Source organism: Myripristis murdjan, chromosome 5 (genome assembly GCF_902150065.1).
Source record: "Myripristis murdjan chromosome 5, fMyrMur1.1, whole genome shotgun sequence".
Classification (NCBI taxonomy): domain Eukaryota; kingdom Metazoa; phylum Chordata; class Actinopteri; order Holocentriformes; family Holocentridae; genus Myripristis; species Myripristis murdjan.
The window spans coordinates 37,142,833-37,164,576 of record NC_043984.1 but is presented as its reverse complement, the minus strand read 5'-3'; the positions used below and the strand labels follow the sequence as shown (position 1 = coordinate 37,164,576).

Here is a 21,744-nt window from a genome sequence, read left to right as displayed (position 1 = left end):
GCTGCAGTTTTGAACAGAGCTCAAGTTTGTTTTTCAGCCCTGAACATCTCATGTGGCTTCCTCTGTTAGGAATGAAGTTAAGAGGCTCAAAAACACCAGAGAAGAACGTGAATAAAAAAGCAGGAAATTTGGAGCGACCCGTATGAACTCTGAGGAGCTGTGACTCAGAAAACAGACAGTGTGAAGGATTTGCACGGTTTCACTGAATGGGAAACTTTGATGTGTGTGAATATGAAACATGGTGGAGCTAAAAATAATAATTATTATTATAAAAAAAAAAAAAAAACATCAAAAATAAGGGCATTGGCTTGGTCCTGCTTCACGAAACGTAAAAGCTCCCAGTTTGAATGAAAACAACAAATGAGTGACGAGCAGAGGAAACAGCTGCTGCTGAAGCTGTTTAATGACATGAAAACACATGAAAGGTCAGCTGTGAGCGTCCGCTGAGCCAAACCCAGGGAGGCGAGGAAGGCCGCATCAGCAGAGCCTGAGCTGAGGCGGCGGTGGGCGTGGCCACGTGGCCGTCCTCCCTCTGCAGCTCAGAAACCTGCGGCCTGTCAGCAGCACTCGTCAGCCTGTCGTCCTGCAGGGCGGCACAGCGCTCCAACACGCTGTCATGTAGTGGTTATTATGGCTTCAACACAGTTCAACAGCAGGGGGCGCTGCCAGCTCAAACCCATGTGGACTGTGTGTGTGTGTGTGTGTGTGTGTGTGTGTGTGTGCAGCGTTGTTTTCAATAAGAAGAGCTCACCTTGACAGTCTGAAGCACAGCTCGGCTCGTGGGGGCAGATTCCTGACTCCACCCCCTGCAGGTGAACAGGGTTACAGGTTTGTGCTCCTTACTTGCTTAATTTCCCTCTCATTTTCGAGCGTTTTTTTTTTTTTTTTTTTTTTTTTTTGTAAAAACAGCAGACATCTACACAAGTTTTTTGTGCTGTCAGATCAAAGGAAAATAATTTTGAAATTTGTAAAGTATATCTTTTCCAGCAGTGGGAAACCTCTTCAGTCCTGCCAGCACACTGAGCAGCGTGTGGCTGTACACACCGGAGGAATACTGAAACCAGGCAACTAAATCAATGTCAATGTAATACAAGATCAAATTCAATAAAATCATATATATATATAAAATTACAAAGAAAATGTAAAACATTGAATTGGAAATGGCTTTTAATTGAAGCTGGTAAAGTGTATTTTTGGGGTACGTGTTCTGATTGGATACAGATCTCTTATCCAATCAGAACAGTGCACCCTGAAAAGACACTATCAGCTTCAATATTCATTATTAAAATATTTCCTGTTCCATTTTTTACTATTTTTGAAAATTTATGTTGATTATTTTATTGAATTTTATCCTCTCTCCTTTGTGAGATATTTGTTTTAATATTTGTTTCAGAAGAAACTGATACCCAAAATACTGAATCCTCACTCTGTAGCAATGGCCACTGTTTAAAATGGTTTAAAACAGGTTTCACCATTTATTATAACTCTTCCTTGAAATGAAAGGTTCTAAAAAAAAAAAAAAAAAATGATTGGACATTTTTGGTTAACAACGATCCTTTTGGTCAAGAATTAATACGTTGTTTTTTTTTTTGTACATTGAAATAAAACAGCTGACTGCTTCCACCACTGTGTGTGTGTTTATATATACAGAATGTAAGTAAATTATATATTTAAAAGCTGTAAATTATATTTTTAATATAAGCTATATATCTGGATGATAAGATTTTAGTTTGAAAGATTTGATTGTTAATATAATGAAGTATCAAGTATATTTGACTCTTATCTGGGTAAAAAAGTAGCCTATTTTGTATAGAATTTTAGATTTTTTTATTTAATCAGAAATTCTGTATCATAACAACATGTCATAGTGTTGGTAAGTGGTTTGACGTATCGAGCTTTCCTTCTGTGTCTGTGGTTTGAACGTCTGTGGCTTCAGGTTTGGGTCAGCAGGTGGCTGCTGCGCCCTCTAGTGGCTCAGCAGCTGTGAGCATCAGTCTCCACGCTGCAGCTCCTCGCTGACAGCAGCAGGTGGCGCCGACTGGACGCTGATGGTTTGGGGGGGAATGCTAACAGTGCTAGCCAGCTGCTTTTCAGCTCCATGAAAAACAAATGAGATTTATTTTTTTTTTAAGTGTCACAAATGTCAAAGTAGGATTTCAAACTGTGGAGGCGTCTCCTCTGAGCAGATTAAAGCAGGAATGAGATGTGAATCATACGGAGCAGTCTTCAACAATATCTCTGTATTTAGTAAAACATCTACTGCAATAACAAAATAATTATTGTACATCCTTATATCTGGGCCACAATTTCATTTTACAGTATTATGTACAAAACTGTTAATTCTCTGGCAGAGTGGAATATGAGAATAGCCCTCTGTATAAAATTCAAAGTTGTTAAAATAAGTCTTTTTTTTTTGTACAAATATAAAACTTAACATGGTTGCGCAACAACCAGATGTCAGAGGTTTTTTACAACCAGCACGTTACAGTTTTTTTTTTTTTTTTTTTAAACAATTATTCCATCCCACAAAAAAAAAAAAAGGCAATTTCCAAAGCGGTTGTCACACACGTGTCACATGACGACTTTAACAGGGAAAGAAAAGAAAAACAAACTAAATCCATGTGTTTGAGCCCCGGCTAAATCCATGTGAAGTCTTCAGACGTGCTGCTGGTGCAGTGTGTGTGTGTGTGTGTGTGTGTGTGTGTGTGTGTGTGTGTGTGTGTGTGTGTGAAAACACTGCAGCCACAGCAATAAGTACACTTCTGGATGAGAACATTCATTTGTTATTGCTGTCATTATCGTCATTCTCCAATTCTGTCAGACACGTCAGCGATCAATGATCAAAAAAATAATCAAAAAATAATCCAAACGGACCGTCTGTCTCTCTCTCTTTTTTTTTTTTTTCTGTCTGAGGGCAACAGTCTTCCCAGCAGTGGGCAGGACGGTCGCCGTGGTTACATGTTCATCAGTAGTGGTTATTCAGCAGAGTAATCTGAGTAAATTTAGTTCTTCAGTGAGCCGTCTGCACCTCAGCCTGTCCCGTTCAAAGCAGTGGGACAGCCTTTACCACTGAACTCCAATGGAGCACAACCGTCTGTCCCATTCAATCAACACACCAGGACGGTCGGAGTGGTGGCCATTATTTATGTGTATTGTTGCCATGGTAACGGGCTAGCTTCTTGGTTCAGCTCCTATGGGTAGCATTTCCTGTTAGCTTAGCATAAAGACTTGAAGCCTATGGGAGTCGTTAGCCTGGTTCTGCCTGTGTGTCGTATTTAAGGAGCTCTGTCCAGTAAAAGGCGTTTGTGACGATGCTGAGCAGCTGGGTTAAACTACGATCAGCATGTTGTCGTGCACCCGGAGCGATGACGGTTCTACTCCGCTCTGGTTCTGTGGTCTTTCCGGTCTTGGCCGTGAAGATTCAGACGAGCTCAGGTGGGACAGGAGGAACAGAGGTCCTCTGCTCTTTGGTTCTGCTCTGGTTTTGTTCTAGTGTCGTTAGAAAAGGCACCAGCGTCGTTTGGAGCCGTTCAAAAAAAGCGAACCCAAACCACGACGCGGGTCTATGTTCTGCCTCCACCTGCCGTCACACAGACGCTGCCTCACCTGCAGCTGTGGACTGCACCTCTGTGTCTGCCACCAGGGGAACAACCTTCACCTCAAAGCTCTGCCTCTGCTCGGAGAGGTCGGCTGGGAAAACCAGTGGAAGCTGCTGGTCAGGTTCTTCACATGTAGCTGCCTTCACTGGACATTTAAAGGACACACAGAGAGGCGGGGCCAAGAATGTCCTGCTCTTAAAGGGATACTCCGATGTTTTGGGCAAAATCTCCGTCTGGGACTTCCTCAGACTGAGACCAGATGTTGGACACCATTTTCACCCCTGGACGTCCAGAGGTGTCCAACATCTGGTCTCAGTCTGAGGAAGTTGGGAAAAGGGGATTTAACCCAAAATATTGACGTGTTCCCTTAAGTGGGAACGTGATCACATGATCAGTAAAATAAGTCTAAATCCCCTCTCTGTGATATTGTGAAGTACAGTGAAGGTTTCCTTCCACAATCAGAGAGCCACCACTCAGGACAGAGCGATGCTCCTCACAACAAACTGAGCTCAGCTCCCCGGGACGGGACAGCAGGCGGCCTCAGACCCTGCTGAGATACACAGGACAGTTTTTTCATTCTGGGTCCTCCAGACTGAATGAATGAATGAATGAATGAATGAATGAATGAATGAATGAATGGTGAACTTCTTGCTTTTGTTTTCTTATTTTTCCTCAAGAATGAGTAAGTGATGATTTCCCACATGAACTCTTCATGTCAGTGTTATCAAATGAAAACCTCCATGATTTTTTTAACTTTAGTGCCAAAGTATTTTAGCTTCCATCCACCGGCTTTTCTAAAAACTTCCCGGCAAACGGGCACAGAGGCTCCTGAGCTCCTGTAAACTCCAACAGAAGATCCAACGTTTTGGGCAAAATCCCCTTTTCCCCGACTTCCCAACAGACTGAGACCAGATGTTGGACACCATGTCCACCTCTGGACGTCCAGTGGTTCAGCTGCTGTGGTTAGCATTTCCTGTTAGCTTAGCATAAAGACTTGAAGTCTATGGGAGTCTACGGTGTCCAACATCTGGTCCCAGTCTGTCGGGAAGTCGGGAAAAAGGGGATTTAACCCAAAACTTTAAAACCAAGACAGCACCTGGGACGTTTTTTTCTCCAGTAATGAATCGTTGTTTTATTTTTCTGAATATGTTGGAAATTTGAACCAGGCAGGAAGAACGTGAGCTGGATAGCTGAGTGCTGCTAGCTAGTTAGCATACCAGCTTACACTGAAAATAATAATAACTGTCCAGCCTGATGTGCTAGCAGCATGTGATATTATTGCTTAATTACATCGTTAAAGTTCATGATTGACAGTCACGTAACCTGATGAAAGGGGATGTTTTTCCAGAGAGTCAAATGACCTGCTGCTGTTTTCAGGAGGAAAAGCAGGAAAAAAGTGGGAATTTACGGATTTGAGCTTCAAAATAAAAGCATGAAAATCACCACGACTGGAGTCAGGAGGTTTTCATTTGACAGGAGACGAGTGGGAGTTCAGTTTGAGCTCCAGCAGCAGGAACACATCCCATAATAACCACAAGCTGCCAGAACATTTTTTTTTTTTTTGCACGTTCAAGTTTTGAACTTTGAACTTATTCTCTGTTTACTGCCACTGTGATAGGCTACAGGAAGATCACCTGACCTGTACGCAGGCATCTGATTGGCTCCTGAGTGCACCTGTTCCACAGCGTCCGAGCCGACGGCCCCACACACACACACACACACACACACACACACACACACACACACACACACACACACACACACACACACAACAAGCACTTTAAGAACTGACTGAAAAAGCTGTTATAGGGTAGCTGGTGCTTAATGCTGTGTGTGTGTGTGTGTGTGTGTGTGTGTGTGTGTGTGTGTGTGTGTGTGTGTGTGTGTGTGTGTGTGTGTGTGTGTGTGTTGTGTGTGTGTGTGTGTGTGTGTGTGTGTGTGTGTGTGTGCAGTAAATGGTCAGTATTCTTGTAAAAGTAAATTATAAAGCACTACTTGGCTCTGCTCAGCTCAGTCTGTTTGCATAAAGTGTGTGTGTGTGTGTGTGTGTGTGTGTGTGTGAGTGACGGAGGAGCATGTAGGTCCTTGTAGGAATGAAGTGCACTTGATAAAATTAAAAATTAAAAAAAAAAACAGATGAAAACAGTTCCTGCTGCAGCGGTCGGCGGTCGAGTCCACGCTCAAAGTTAAAAAGTTTAAAAAAAAAAAAAAAAAAAAAAAACATCAAGAGGTGAACACTGGGGGCCAAAGGTCATCATGGGGTTGTCATCCTGCTCTTGCTTCCTCGCTGTCAGCCTGAGCAGTGCGTCCTCTGTTCAACTCAAAATAATCAAACTTCAAAATCCTAAAAACAAACATTAAAATGCACGGCGTGGTCTCCGGCCCGGGCCGACGCAGACGTCCCGTAAACTTCCTCCCAGAGCCGGACGGTGCACGTGTAGTCTCTCCGCCCGGGAGCCAGGCTCATTAAAACACACTGTCCAGGGGGTGTAGAGTCAGGGGGGAGGAGGCTGGAGGTCACAGGTCAAAGGTCAGGGAGTGGAGGGCTTGTGGAGGATGCCCTGCAGGTCCTCGGGTAAGGCCAGGATGACGGCCTCGATGTGGGCCTGGAGCTTGGCCAGGGTCCCGGGACGCACCGGGAGCTGCTCGCGCTCCGCCTGGCTCTGCATCACACACACACACACACACACACACACACACACACACACACAGGAGGACAGACAGTACAGATTATGGAGGTGAAATCTCCTCATTAGTTGTTCATCTGTAACTGTGGATCTGTGTCTCTCCATTCACGTCCACAGCACAGAAACCAGTACAGAAACCAGAACAGAAGAAACCAGTACAGAAACCAGAACAGAAACCAGTACAGAAACCAGTACAGAAACCAGAACAGAAACCAGTACAGACACCAGAACAGAAACCAGTACAGAAACCAGAACAGAAACCAGTAGAGAAACCAGTTCAGAAACCAGAACAGAAACCAGAACAGAAACCAGTACAGAAACCAGAACAGAAACCAGTTCAGAAACCAGAACAGAAACCAGTACAGAAACCAGTAGTACAGAAACCAGTACAGAAACCAGTACAGAAACCAGTTCAGAAACCAGTACAGACACACAGGAGCAGCACGACAGAAAAACAACACGTCCTGATTCCCATTTTCTGAGGACGTTTCTTATTTAATATTTCATATTTATTATTACCATCGGTATATTTCACATTTCACATCTCATATTAGGTTAGTTTATTGTATATACTTAGTCCTTATTGTCTTTATTGTTTATATTTAGTATATTTAGTCTCTATTGTATATACTTCTTAATTTTATTTTTATGTTTTTATTGATGCTGCTGTAATGTGGGAATTTCCCAGTTTGGGATCACTAAAGTAAATCTATCTATCTATCTATCTATCTATCTATCTATCTATCTATCTGTCATTTTCCTCTGTGAGTTGGAAAGCAGAGCCAGCAGGTGGCGTCTGCAGGAAGCTTCCACACAGGAACCTGAGAGGCAGGAACCTGATGGAACAAGGACAAATACAACAAACTGTTCTCTATCTGCATCTCTCCATTCACTTTCTGAGCAGAGCAACTCCTAAAATAAAACAAACATCATGAACCCACAAGCAGCATCTCAGGGGAAGCAGCTCAATCCAAAATACCCTCCAAGTTTGGTGATGTTGGTGCAAACTGTCAGTCATTTAGGATTTATGGCAGTGTACCAGTGACAACTTGTCAAATTTCCAAACTTTGACCTTTAATTAGAGCGCCCCCATCAGGAGCATGGGGATTGTGTTTCTTCAGCAGCACTTACACACAACTTCCAGTCATGACAACAGCTGGTACCACTTCACAATAAGAGTACAACAATTAACGTTAGTTAATGTTAGTTAATGCTGTAATGGTTAATTAACTGTTAGTTACTGATTATTATGGCATTTACTAATGTTAATAATATCTACAATAACCCTTAAATAACATATAAATTAATACCTTAGCATGAACAGCATTAGTACATGATTCTTAGACACATTAGTTAACGGTTAGTTACCTGTTACTTAATGTTTATTACCTGTTACTTCATGTATATTACCTGTTACTTCATGTTTATTACCTGTTACTTCATGTTTATTACCTGTTACTTCATGTTTATTACCTGTTACTTCATGTTTATTGCCTGTTACTTCATGTTTATTACCGTTACTTAATGTTTATTACCTGTTACTTCATGTTTATTACCTGTTACTTAATGTTTATTACCTGTTACTTCATGTATATTACCTGTTAATGTTTATTACCTGTTACTTCATGTTTATTACAGCATTAACTAACATTAATTGTTGTACTCTTATTGTAAAGTGCTACCCAGCAGCTTCTCAGCCCTTCAGGTCTGAGCCTCTAATAACATCTTCAGCACATGAACCAGCACCGACACAGAGCGTTCTCACTGTATTAAAATATAGATTTCCTGTCATCATGTCCAAACACATGAAAACACACAGGAGCCACACGAGCAGCCAGCAGCTCACACTGACCAGCTTGTCCTTCAGCTTCAGGACCAGATCCACCGCCTCCACCTCCGTATGCTTCTGGATCCTCTGCTGCAGGTCCTACACACACACACACACACACACACACGAAGACAGAGAGAGAGAGAGAGAGAGAGAGGGAGAGAGAGAGAGAGAGAGAGAGAGAGAGAGAGGGAGAGAATATGTATTTTTAGGCTATAACAGTAAGATTTAAAATGTGACACAGAACTATAGCTATAAAAAATATTTCTAATTTTGCAACGCAATTCAAATGCAGCACAGAAGAGACGGGGTTTGCATCTTGAACTTGAAGGCCGGCTGGAAATGAAGTTGAGTTCAATGACACTGATCCCACAGTGAGAAAACCATGTTTTATGAGCACTTTTCAAATTTCACCCGCTTTGGACGAAAAATTGATTTTTGGTGAATTTTCAAAGTGGGGTGCTGTCTCACAGATGTTGACTTTGTTTGACATGCATCGTATGTCGATTGGCTGTTGCTTATTTGTTGTTGCTTTCTGTCTAAAATATAAGCTTTTGGAGCTTCAGGCTGGGCCTTATTGGGACCACTCTCTCAGAACCAAGATAAGTCACAAGGTTAGGTCTAGCATGTTTAAATTATTTATTTCCACCCCTAAAACTAAAATAATTAGAAAGAATATCTGGATTAAGAAGCCACTCCAGTTCCTGCCCTGCTAAAGTTGAAAATAATGCCGTAACGTGGGAAACAGGAGGTCTAGGTATCTGCAGAGGCACACCTTGGATTTATTTCAGATTTTCAGTGGATATTCTGCTGTTGTATCTGCAGAAAACAACCAAATATTGTCAATGTGTTATGAAAATTGTAAATCTTACAGCACGCTGAATATATCGAAAATCCATGTAATTTACAAGCGTTCAACTTTAGTGTGCAACACACAATAATTAAGTTTCATGACAGTGAAAATGAAGATGAATTGATTTAGATGGTAAAGTGAGCTGATTTTAATATTACAGCATGTCTGAGCATTGAAGTTGTGCCAAAATGCAAGTCGTCCACTGAAGTTCACCGAAAACTGACCAAACTCGCATGACTGTACCTCACTTTAAAATTCATTAAAAATCTATTTTGGTCGAAAATAGCTGACATTAGGAATTTGTTTGTTTCAGATATAGCTTCATCAGATGTGAGATTTTCTTAGAAAGTGCTGAGGTCGTGGTGACGAATGTATGAAAATTCTGATGATCTGACATGGAATGACCCAAAAAGGAAAAAAACAAAAAAAACCCTGAACCGCTGACTTGCTGAAATGCTGTGCTCATAGTGATGAAATGAATCTGCTCAGGAGCCACAGGCTGTTGCTTGTTATTTGTCCTGTGATCTCCTTCATTAGGCGGCTCATCGTTCAGTCGCTGCACGACGCCTGAGGTTTTCTGCTGCAGTCGCTTAAAGGACTTTGTTTTTATTCTTTCTATCGTTTTATTGCTCTGTTTTAATTTGTTTGATTGTTTTTATTCTTTCTACTTTTCTTTCTGTTTTGCTGTTTTATTTTCATTTTAGTACAGCACTTTGTTTCAGCTGTGGTTGTATTTAAAGTGCTATATAAATAAATAAAGCTGAGCTGAGGGCTTGGATTCAGAAACCAGGGAAAGCTTGAGGGCCACTGACGACATATATCACATATTTCTCTAAAGTGTCAGACTCAATGCACGTCTGCACCCGCACAGCCAGGACAAACTCGTCAGCGTCTCAGCAGGCAGCGTCTCAGTGGAGCCTGGAGACGAAGGTGAGCCTCCTCACCTCCTCGCACAGCGCCTCCAGGTGCAGCGCCTCCAGCTTCTGCGTCATCTCTCTCCTCCTGTTGCGGAACCAGCCGTCGAAGTTGGAAGACTTGAGGAAATGCCTGCAGACGGAGAGAGAGAGCGCCCTGAGCAGAAGAAGAGGAAGAGGAGGAGGAGGAGGAGGAAGAGGAGGAGAGAAGGAGGAGGAGGAGGAAGAGGAGGAAGAGGGTGGAGCGATCTGAACAGCAAACTGGGGCTTTAAACACTGCAAAAACTCAAAATCTTACCAAGAATATTTGTCTTATTTCTAGTCAAAATATCTTACAATAAGACATGATCACCTCAGAAATAACTTGTTTTTAGACAATTTTTGCTTGAAACAAGTGAAAATTGTCTGAAAATTGTGAAAGTTTTTGTGAAAATTGTGAAAAAATTGTGAAAGATTTGGAGTTTTTGCAGTGAAGACACTGTGACCTGAGCATCCTGGATAACAGAACATTGTGGAAGTGGAGGATTTGATTCAGTTGGTGTGAATCCAAACTGGACGTCCAGAGGGGAAAAGGGACATTTCACCCAAAATGTCTAAGTTTTCATTTAAAGTAGAAGGCAGTGCCAGTCAACTCTGCCTTTCCTGTCTCCCTGCTTCTCCAACGTGTGTGTGTGTTTGTGTGTGTGTGTGTGTGTGTGTGTGTGTGTGTGTACCTGTACAGTCCGATCCAGTCTCCTTTCAGCCTGGACGTCAGCTGAGGTCCGGCCTTCTCCAGCGTCTTCATGAAGTCCTGCTGGACGAAGGGCCTGAGCTGAGGAGGGCTCTTCCACGGGCTGATGGATTTCTGCAGGGGCATCAGACTGGCCACGTACCGCTCCTGCAGCGCGCACACACACACACACACACACACACACACGGAGTTCCAGAAACACAGACTCAAACAGCCAACATTTCCAACACTTCCAAGAGTAAACTGTATCTCAAACACTGACGGACGAATCTGCAGGACTCAGGAGTTTAAAAAGGCCAAACGTGTTTGTGCAGCACATTTCACACACGACGCAGAGCCACGGTGCTTCACACCAGGCATAAAGGGACATTTCAAAGAACAGAGAAAAGGAAAAAGAAAGAGAAAGATCACGGCGGTGTATTAGGGCCAAATTCAGATCCAGGGAGGAACGGGTGATATTCAGAGAAAAACACTCAGAAGATTAAAGACGTAAATTTATGAGAAAAAAAACTTGAAAATTTTGAGATTATAAAGTCACATATTTGCATAAAAAAAACTCATAAATTCTGAGATCGAAGTGGTAAATTTTAAAAAAATAAATAAATAAATTCTGAGATTATAAAGTCACAAATTTGCAAGAAAAAACTCAGAAATTCTGAGATCTAAGTGGTAAATTAAAAAAATAAATAAATTCTGAGATTATAAAGTCACAAATTTGCAAGAAAAAACTCAGAAATTCTGAGATCTAAGTTGTAAATTAAAAAATAAATAAATAAATAAATTCTGAGATAATAAAGTCACAAATTTGCAAGAAAAAAAAAAGCTGATGAAGGGATGTGGTTCCTCGGCACAAAAAAAGTCAAAGAAAAACAAAAAAACATTTCTCATGATTCTCATCTTTCTCAGTTTTTTTCTCATAAATTTGTAATTTAATAATCAGAAAAATTTCCTAATTTCCTCTCTTTCTTCTTCTGAGATTTTTTGTCCGTTGATTTCCTACTTCAATCTCAGACAATATCCAAGTTTCTCATAAATTTAAGAAATTTATCCTTAATATTTCTTCTCCCTGTAATGGCCGTGATACGCCATCACAGGAATCTGTTGTCACCACAGAAATTATTAAATTAAATTATTATTAGTGTGCATCTTCAACAAAGTGGAAGCGCAGCCGTCGTGCCACATCAGAGAAACAGAATAAATCTGCCCCGACTCTCTGAAAATATCTGAGCTTCAATATCTCAGCTTCGCGGCCAAAATGTCAAATGTCAAATGTCAAATGTAAAATGCGCGAGCTCTGATTGGTTGTTACCAGTGGAATGATGAAGCTCTGCGTCAGTTCCAGGAAGTAGCGGCGGAGAATTGCATTCTGGGCCGCCGAGGGTCTCTTCTGTTGAACGCCCTGAAAGACAAACAGCTGAGAGTGAGCAGGACGTCTGATGGAGCTGCTGCTTCACTTTCATGGGACCGTATTTTACAGGACGAGCAGCATAAAAACCAGAGACGTCCATAGATCCCACATAACACCATCGACTCTTAATAAGATGGATAAACAGACCTCTCCTCTTTGCATTACATGTAAACGGACCATTGGGACATACATTCACTGTTTCTGAGCAATGTGGCCCAGGAACTGAGTAAAATTTTCTCATTGAAATTTACAAATGATCTAGGTCTCTTCTTATTAGGCTTGTGTTCCAAAACGTTATCTCTGAGTAGATCTGATTTCAGACTTTGTGACAAACTTCTGTTTCTGGCGAGGAGATGTATTTTAAAGCAGTGGATAAGTGGTAAACCTCCCACTGTTACACAATGGTACAAAGAAACATAAAATTTTGCCCTTAGAAAGACTTACTGCACGAATGAAAGGGGATGCTAGTTGGTTTGAGAGAACGTGGTCAGCCTTCCTGAGGCACTTACCTCAGCCCCTTTGGGACCCCTTTGGTTTACTCCGTCCAGATGACCTGCCAGTACGTAATGTGCTTTTCTATTGTTATTACCTGTCTCTAGACCTCCCCCTCTTTGTTTTGTTTTAATTAACCAATTTATGTATGTTTATATTTACATCTGTATATCTTTATAGTATTGTGTCTATTTATTTTATTTATTTCATCCATTTATGTACTCTAAATTTTAATTTGGTTATCTATTTGTTTTCAGTCACCCACTTTGTCATTGTTCCAGTGTACTTTCATAACTCCTACTTCTTCTGCACATGGTTGGGAGATAGCGCAGTACATGTATTTGATGACTGACGCGGTGGGCGGGGATGTCTGAGGGATTGGAGCGGAGTGGGTAGGCGGGGTGGGATTGCAGGGGTGGGTTTTTGGGGAAAGGCAGTCGTGATCTATATGAAGTCATTTTGCTTTGGACGGTGGTGTATTTTCTTTCGTATTTTGACATCTGTGTGAACGCAGAGCACTTGTTTGTTGTTTATGTTGTCGTTTATGTTTATGTAAAAATCAATAAAATCTACGTAAAAAAAAACAAAAAAAAAAACAGAGACGTCAGATTCTTCACATGAACTTCAGCATCCAAACCTCCAGCACAAAATTACTACTTCAATTAATAAAAAAAAAAACAAAAAAAAAAAAACAGGTGGTTTGAAATCTCAGTAACAGCTGAGAGGACTAAGGTCTGTTCATGGTGCTGCAGCAAAAAGCTGCGTAACATAAAAACTCGTCCAAATGAAATAAATAAAATGTCATTCAAAAGTGTAACAAAGCCTGTTGATGCTGCTGGATGATTTCAAACGAGAGGAGTTGAAAGTGTTTCTTACCTTCTGAAGCTGTTTGATGATGTCTTCATCTTTGTTGAGATAGGGCTTGTATGCACTGTACACACCTGCAACACACACACACACACACACACACACACACACACACACAGTGAGCTCACATTTCTGACAGATGTGATTACAGGTGGGGACAAAGTGCATTTTAAACAACAGGCTGCACAAATCATTCAGAAAAAGACAATCTTCCTACTAATCAGAGACAGAAATACTTTACTGATCTCCAGAGGGATCAATAAAGTGATGAAAAGGAATATTCCACTAATATTCCCGTTCACGTGCAGCCGTGCAAACTCGAGTGAACGCAGCTTTCATCCTTCATCCTCCTCACTGAAAAGCTCGGCGTGCTGATATCCGTGTCTTTCCTGATGTTTACTCGCACGTGTGTTTCTCTTTCCCGTAAGAAATGTGGGCTTTTATTTTGCGAACGCGTCTCAAACTGTTGGCTGGCTGGTCCGAGACGCCCACGGAGACACGCGGTCCAGATGTGCACGTGACCCGAGAACGCTGCTAACACCTGGATAATATCAGCACTAGGGCTGTACAGCCATGGCACTGTTTGTATTCAGGTTCAGATTCGGGCTTTAAAAAAAATTTGGGATTCGTTCTTTGGATTCGGGAAGAAACCTGAAGTGGGCTAGTTAGCTCTCAGCTAACTAGAACGGGAATAAAATAATTTAATCGTGCGGCTTTTCAAGACTTTCCAAACGTAATCGGACTAAATGGCCCGTTATTGTCTGTGAGAAAAAAACCAAACTGTGGATGTGACTGGTTCAAAACACGCACCAACATGTTTTTTGCTACGTTTTGTTTTGGCTCAAAATCAGGCTCAAAATACGCATCCAAATGTTTTTTTTTTGTTTGTTTGTTTTTTTGTTTTTTAGAGAAAAGCTCCCGAATAATGAGGAGAAACTTCGGAAAGAAAAACTATTCAGGATTAAAGCATCATTTGTGTACTTCCGAATATCGTATGTGGGTTCGGGTACATCCCTAATCAGCATAACCCACAAGGTCTTATAGGAAAACTCTACATTCAGAAAAAGGACACATGCCGTTTACAGGAGCCGCATCAAATCAGCAGCACTGCCTTAGTCAGAGTAATGGTGGAAAACGCCTGTGCACATGTGTAAATGTGTACATTTATACATTCACTGTTTAAGAAACGATGTGCAGAGGAGAGAGAGGCAGCTGCTGCAGGGCCGGCGAGGGGCGGGGCGAGGCGGGGCGAGGCGGGGCGGGGCGAGGCGGGGCGAGGTGAGGCAGGGCAAGGTGAGGCGGGGCGAGGTGAGGCAGGGCGAGGTGAGGCGGGGCAGGGCAAGGCAGGGCGAGGAAACAACTCAGAGTCAGACAAGAGACAGGAGACATGTACCAGGTTTAGAGTCCAGAGTTTTGAGGTTCTTCAGTTTCTTCACTTTCATTTGCTTCGCCATCTCACCTGACAGGAGACACACAGACAGACAGGCAAAGTCAGGCAGACAGACAGGCAGACAGACAGACAGGCAGGCAGACAGACAGACAGGCAGACATGGTTTTCAAACTCCTTTGGCCTGCAGGGACGTTGATGTCAGAACGGCTCGCTCGCTCCGTATTTTTTAAAAGGAAACTCAAGACCTGTCTGTTCAACCTGGCTTTTATTTTGAAGTAAAATTATATAGTCCCATAGCTTTCCAGTTCAGTCACTGGTTTTCATATTTATTTTCAAATCCTTGAGATTATTTTATTTGAATGACTTTTATTTATTTGTTTTGAACATTTCAAAACAGCTTTTATTGTTGTCATTTGTAGTCTAATCTGATTTTTCACACATTTCCTGCTTTCCAAGTTTCCAATAAATTAAATCAGAGTGCAGGTAATCTGCAGGTGGAGTTTTGTTATCAAGAGGCCAGACTGTTGCCCTTTATTCACACACGAACATAAAAAATTAAGTCGTCTTCTTCGCTGGTAGCTGCTCATTACCAGCGATTTTCATGTAGTGCCTCTCCAACAGATGCTCAAGTTGCATTACAAATATTAACTTCATATTTTGCAAAGCAAGATGCACAGAAAGCCCCCTGCACTGCCCCCTGTGGTTGTGTGGAGAACAACACCTCAGGGCTCTTCCTGCCTGTGAAGCTGCAGCGTTTCTGACTGTCTGCAGGGTGAAATGAGCTGCAGCCGCCGTGCAGAGCCGCTGCCGGGGAGCTACCTGCAGCGTCCTCACCACCTACCTGCTTGCTTCATGTCTCCGATGCGGATGATGTGCGGCCAGTGCTGCAGCGTTTTAGCGAAGAACGGGTTGGTCACTCCCAGGATGACTGACGGCCTGCAGAGAGAGAGAGACGATAACATCAGCACTAACTTCAAAATACAAAATGACAGAGAGCGAGGTGCTGTGGTTCCACTGCTGGGCCTTCACTTCAAGACAACATCTCTTTCATTTGTCCCTCTCAGCAAAACAACTGCTGTTATAATAACTATTAATTATGTATTACAGTTGTCCCTCGCTATAACACGGTTCACCTTTCGCGGCCTCGCAGTTTCGCGGATTTTTTTTTGTGCAATTTTGCATTTTTTTTTTTCCATCGCATTGTGTTCTGCGTCCTGATTGGCTAAGGGAGAGGCCGCGCATTGTGTTCTGCGTCCTGATTGGCTAAGGGACTGTAGACCATTGTCAATCTATCTCCTCCGTGCCGTGTCTCCTGTACAGGACAGAATGCGTTCATTCTATAATACTGGACTTATTTTTCAATGAAGGTTTGAACTTTGAGAGTTTAAACAAGAGAGAAAAGTGAGAAAATGTTAATGCCTGTCTGAGAAAAGTGTATAAAGTGTGTAGTGAGGGGTTTGACAGCCTTAAAACATCTAGAATAATTGTAAAAAATAAAGCTGACTACTTCACAGATTTCGCCTATTGTGGGTTATTTTTAGAACGTAACCCCCGCGATAAACGAGGGACCGCTGTATATTGTAGTATACTTATGGTATTACATAAGAATATGTATATATTTGTTTTAATGAGAATGGTGATAACGGTGATAATGATGAGGATATTAATAGTAATAGTAATAATAACAATAATAATATTTATATAGCTTTGATTGTATTATAAGAAGTATACTTACGGTATTACATATAATTTAGCACATCATGATAATGTTAATGTTAATGTATGGTAATATAGGATAATTAGGAGGTTGTATTTGAAAATATCTGTCATATTATATATCTATTGAATCTGGGATGCTTTTGCTTAGATCGTTATGCAAATTTTGTGTTTCTTGATGATGACGGATTAACCTTTGTTTAAGTGTCTATTTGTTTAGATACTTGTTTACATTTAATTTGTTTGTTTGTATAAGTGTTTATATTTAAGTTCATTGTTGTATGTATTTTTATTTTGTGTGGACCCCAGGAAGAGTAGCGGTTGCCTAGGGCGACAGCTAATGGGGATCCAAATAAATAAATAAATAAATAAATAGATAGATAGACTTCAGGGGGGACAAAGCGTTTGAGGCCTGAATTAATCTCTACTTGTAGTGTCTTACGTCTTACAGTGCAATTCTGTAAGTGCTGCAACTCAATATTATGATGTTTAATTTCAAGAAAGTCTCTGCCTGCAGTGAAATGGCTGCTATGGGGGCCAACATCATCACACAGGAATCAAATGTGGCTCATTGAATCCACAAGAGTCTCAGCTTTCCAGTCAAAGCCAACTGATGCAGCTCCAAGACTGTTTAGGCCCCAGTCTGCACACACACACCATTTTACAACAGGCCACAGGAACACATGTGGACTGCAGGCTTTGGGGCCCAAACTGCATGGGATTAGCAGAAGGTGGGCGTGTCTGCAGAGGGGAGAGAACCCATTTTCATTCACACAGCTGGAGGTCAGAGGTCAAGGGACCCCGCTGGAAACAGACCGGAGAGTTTTAGCCTCCTGTTCGGCTGCCTGTACTCACGGGGCCTGCGTCCTGGTGGTGTACTCCTTAAACTCGCTGTCGTGGATGGTGAAGTACGGCCGGAAGTCACTGCAGTACCGCAGAGGAGAGATACAGCTGGAGAGAGAGGCAGAGAGAGAGAGAGAGAGAGAGAGACAGACAGACAGACAGAGAGAGAGAGAGAGAATTTACAACTTGTAGTTCCAACCAGATTGACCACTGTTGTTTCTGGGTTGATCCTGTTTGTTACGCAGATTTGGTGAAAAATTTAACCATTTCTGACCACAGGATAATTAATAAAAATGATCAAAAATCCCGGAGGAACACCAGAGAAAAATTCAGGCGTCGATTTGGTGTCACAACCTTTCGACATTTGCAGATTTCTGTGAGGGCTGCACCGTCCTGCGACTGGATGTTGAGCGCTGTGTTGTGACTCAACACGCTGACTGACTCTCGCTGTGGCCACGCCCCCTCCGACCCCCCGACTCACCTGACCAATGCCAGCACGGTATCGGACGACTCGGCGGGTGACGGCGCCATGACGACCAGGGCCTCCCCTAGCAACACCAACTCCCACAGCATCTGGATGTGGAAGAAGACGGGGTAGAAACACCTGGAGAGAGAAAGTTGAATTAATGAACTAATGAACGAGTGAATGAGTGAGTGAGTCAACAGATATTCAAATAAATGCATGAATGAATGAGTCAATTAATGAAAATATGAAAAAAATATGAAACTGCATGTCTCTCTCTCCCTCAATTCAGTTCAAGGGGCTTTGGAAACAGACAGTTACATCGCCAAAGCAAACGTGAAATAAAAACAACAGAAAGTGAACAGTAAATATTGGAATTGCTGTTAGAATTGTACAAAAAGAAACAGACATATACAGATGAGTTTAAAAACATAACTAAGAAGGGAAAAATATAAAAATTCTGCCTTGCAATTTAACCCTGAACCCCAAACCCGCCGGCCGGATAGAAAGACATGTATTTTTTTAAAAATCGCCAAAATTCAATTGTTTATCATAGCTGGAAGCTTTAAAAACGTATTTTTTCGTCGGAATTTGAATTTTCCGACAGTACCTGAATGCAACATGTCCGACTTCCGTTTAGCGGTAGAAAAAAGGACGAAACTAAGCCTAAAAAAGTGATTTTTTCATTCGAATCATTTTAATATACATGTTTCATTCAACAATTCGCCAAAAAATAGTCATTCACTCAATCCAGATCATCCAAAAAACAGAAAATTCTGCGGTCTTCAGCGGATCTGAGACATCTTGATTGATTCAGGTGAGCCCAACAGTCGCGTGACAAAAATTCCCTGAATTTCAGTGTGTAGGCAGCAGTAGTAACATGGAAGGGCACAAGGCAGTAAAAACGCCTAAGTTTATACAGGTTGGAAAAATGTTAATATTTCAGGAAATAAATCATGTGAAGCCCTGCTTTTTTTTTTTTTTTTTCCTGGATCAGTGACACTTGTGGGCACCTGAAAAAATGTTCTGTACATTTATTCCAATGTTTCTCGATTTTTGTAAAATAAATTATCAAAAAAAATCTGTTTGCCTTTTTTATTTTTTTATTATTTATGGCACTATAACTCTTTCATACTGTGTGAAAGACATTTTTGAATGGCTTCAGGTGATAGCCACAGCTGTGCTGTTTCCATAGAGGTGCAGCAGAAAAACAAGCCCACAGTGAGCCAAAATGTGAGGGGAGCAGAAAACACCCCAAAACTGCTTGGGGTTCAGAGGGTTAAAAGATAAACAAATTTATATAAATACAAATAAGTGGATAAAAATATATATATATATACAAAATATACAAATACTGCAACTATTTTCTTTTTTTTTTAAATGAATGTAACCTAAGCGTCTGGGTTTAGCTTGACAGGAAAAAGCTCCGTGTGCAGACGGGGCAGTGAGTGTGAAGCGTCTGTTTCCAGGTTTTCTCTGTGTTGCAATACCAACACAGGCCAGCAGGAGGCAGCAGAGGCCGCCGCCTGTGGCACGGCTGAGCTGTGTTCACCATCACACGGCGCTGCAGAGAGCGAGCTCACCTGAAGAGGTCCACCTCGTGGATGGTGGGCAGGACGATGGACACCAGGCTGTCGCTCTGAAAAAAACAACGTTTACTGTCCGTCAGTGCCACTTCAACTTTTTATTTTACCCATTATTTGACCATTTTATTTACATCCTGTGGACCACTTTTTAGATAGATAGATAGATAGATAGATAGATATACTTTATTGATCCCACCCAGGGAAATTCTTAATTTTTAACATGTTGTATAATTTTCATTTATTTATTCTGGTAACAACATGAGCTCTTAAACTCGACGTATTAACTGATTTTTGTGCAACTGGCTGTTTGTTTAAAAAGGTTAAAACTGAGAAAAACTGCTTCATGAATTAAGTTTTTTTAATTATTGTTATTATGGCTGTGTGTGTGTGTGTGTGTGTGTGTGTGTGTGTGTGCTCACCTGTGCAGACTGGACCAGCTGTGAGGTTCCTGGTTTGTCGTAGCAGGTCGGGATTCGAACCTAAAAGCAGCACAGAGAGCTCATGTTAGTCGGCCGCTCTGTTCTGGGCGTCTGATTGGCTGCTGGGGGAGGACAGGTGACCCGTGAAGCCACAAGGTTGCCGGTTCAAGTCCCCTCCACGGACTGGAATCCGATTTAGGGCTGCGCGACGACATGACGACCGATATACTGTTCGACGACAGTTCCATGTTTATTTCACTGCGTCACAAATCAAATCGATCACATAATACGGCAGATTATTTTCTGTAATTTGGAGGATTACGCTCCCCTGCACAGCAGCAGCATTTTGACAGGAAGGAGGTGGAAGGAGGTCTGAGGAGGTGTCGCTCCTTATGGTGCGTTCACGGCACTGCTGCTGCCTGGGAAAAAAACCTGTGCCAGCATCAGGAAGCGTGTGCAGATCACCATCATTACACCTCCACAGATTTTTATTTTTTTAACTGCTGAACTGAAAATTTGAACAAAGGTTCCAAATTAAACGAGAAAAATAATCAAATAACATTAAGTACTTTTTATTTATCAGGTATTTAATTCAAAATGTAACGAGAAACAGGCCTTTTGTGGACGTTTTATACGGTTATCGGGATATGAAATGAGCTATATGCACTAATTATGAAAATACACATACATGGAATTATATAAATGTTTATGTTTATTACTTTCAAGGCCTCATATTTACAAGATGGAACTTGTGCGTGTGTGTGTGTGTGTGTGTGTGTGTGCGCTCCTACCTTGATGACCACGCCCATGATGGGCAGCGTGAGGATGCGTCCGGGATGGGGCGTCGGCCAGCGGTCGATGTCGTTGCAAGCTGGTCATCAGAAAAAGCAAACAGCAGCGACTTAAAACAAACCGAGCACGGAGGGAAAAGTCAGAAAAGAGAAACTCGACGATTCATTTGGTGCTTCAAGAAAATAAAACGATTCTGAGCTCTGCCGATTCACCAGAACCAACCGGATGAATCAGCTGTCAGAAACGCTTCATTCATTCATGATTTTTGAGGGAAAAAAAATAATAATTATGTGGTGATCTGATGGAATGTTTTAAATCCAACACAGTTTCTTCTGCAGAATAATGTTTGAGTAACTCTGTCGCCTGGTTTTGTCACATTTCAGAATAAAAGGCAGACAGTCCCATAAAGTGCTGAGTCAGCTCGGTCACTGATTCAAACTGCGGTTTACAAATCACATCAAATCAAATCAGATCATCCCAGAAGTGAAAAATAGCTTTTAAATCAAATAACTAACTAGTGAATTGAACTGAACAGATGTTGAGCCAGTCACACACACACACACACACACACACACACACACACACACACACACACACACACACACACACACACACACACACACACACACACACACTGACCGGCCTCCAGACACGGCTCCTGCTTCTCAAAATACTCTGGAGCCAGAATCTTCAGCAGAGAGTGGAAGAACGTGACGTAGGGCAGCCGGCTGATCAGCACCAGGGACTGAGAGAGAGAGAGACAGACAGGCAGAGAGACAGACAGACAGGCAGAGAGAGAGAGAGAGAGACAGGCAGACAGACAGGCAGAGAGACAGACAGGCAGAGAGACAGACAGGCAGGCAGAGAGAGAGAGAGAGACAGGCAGAGAGACAGACAGGCAGAGAGAGAGAGAGAGACAGGCAGGCAGAGAGAGACAGACAGAGAGACAGACAGGCAGAGAGAGAGAGAGACAGAGAGACAGACAGGCAGAGAGACAGACAGACAGGCAGAGAGAGAGAGAGAGAGACAGGCAGACAGACAGGCAGAGAGACAGACAGGCAGAGAGACAGACAGGCAGGCAGAGAGAGAGAGAGAGACAGACAGAGAGACAGACAGGCAGAGAGAGAGAGAGAGACAGGCAGGCAGAGAGAGACAGA

The 21,744-nt window shown here is 42.2% G+C and overlaps 2 protein-coding genes across 2 annotated transcripts in view; both read right to left on the bottom strand.

Moving 5' to 3' along the window:
• The window catches only part of LOC115359332 (NACHT, LRR and PYD domains-containing protein 14-like), a gene marked incomplete at its 3' end in the record, with an annotated part of 845,616 nt that overhangs the window by 343,549 nt on the left and 480,323 nt on the right, over window positions 1–21,744 (bottom strand). The gene's annotated exons all lie outside the window — the stretch shown is intronic.
• LOC115359342 (protein DENND6A-like) overlaps window positions 2,221–21,744 on the bottom strand; it is a 32,192-nt gene continuing 12,668 nt past the window's right edge. Inside the window, exons 6-19 of the mRNA XM_030051762.1 lie at window positions 21,227–21,332; window positions 20,587–20,666; window positions 19,796–19,855; window positions 19,374–19,429; window positions 17,809–17,931; window positions 17,340–17,435; window positions 15,610–15,704; window positions 14,772–14,837; window positions 13,388–13,452; window positions 11,921–12,010; window positions 10,595–10,758; window positions 9,912–10,014; window positions 8,139–8,213; window positions 2,221–6,262 (exon numbers count right to left, since the gene is read on the bottom strand). Coding sequence (XP_029907622.1) covers window positions 6,131–6,262; window positions 8,139–8,213; window positions 9,912–10,014; window positions 10,595–10,758; window positions 11,921–12,010; window positions 13,388–13,452; window positions 14,772–14,837; window positions 15,610–15,704; window positions 17,340–17,435; window positions 17,809–17,931; window positions 19,374–19,429; window positions 19,796–19,855; window positions 20,587–20,666; window positions 21,227–21,332 — 1,311 coding nt within the window. The 3' untranslated portion in view covers window positions 2,221–6,130. The remainder of the gene's footprint in view (window positions 6,263–8,138; window positions 8,214–9,911; window positions 10,015–10,594; window positions 10,759–11,920; window positions 12,011–13,387; window positions 13,453–14,771; window positions 14,838–15,609; window positions 15,705–17,339; window positions 17,436–17,808; window positions 17,932–19,373; window positions 19,430–19,795; window positions 19,856–20,586; window positions 20,667–21,226; window positions 21,333–21,744) is intronic.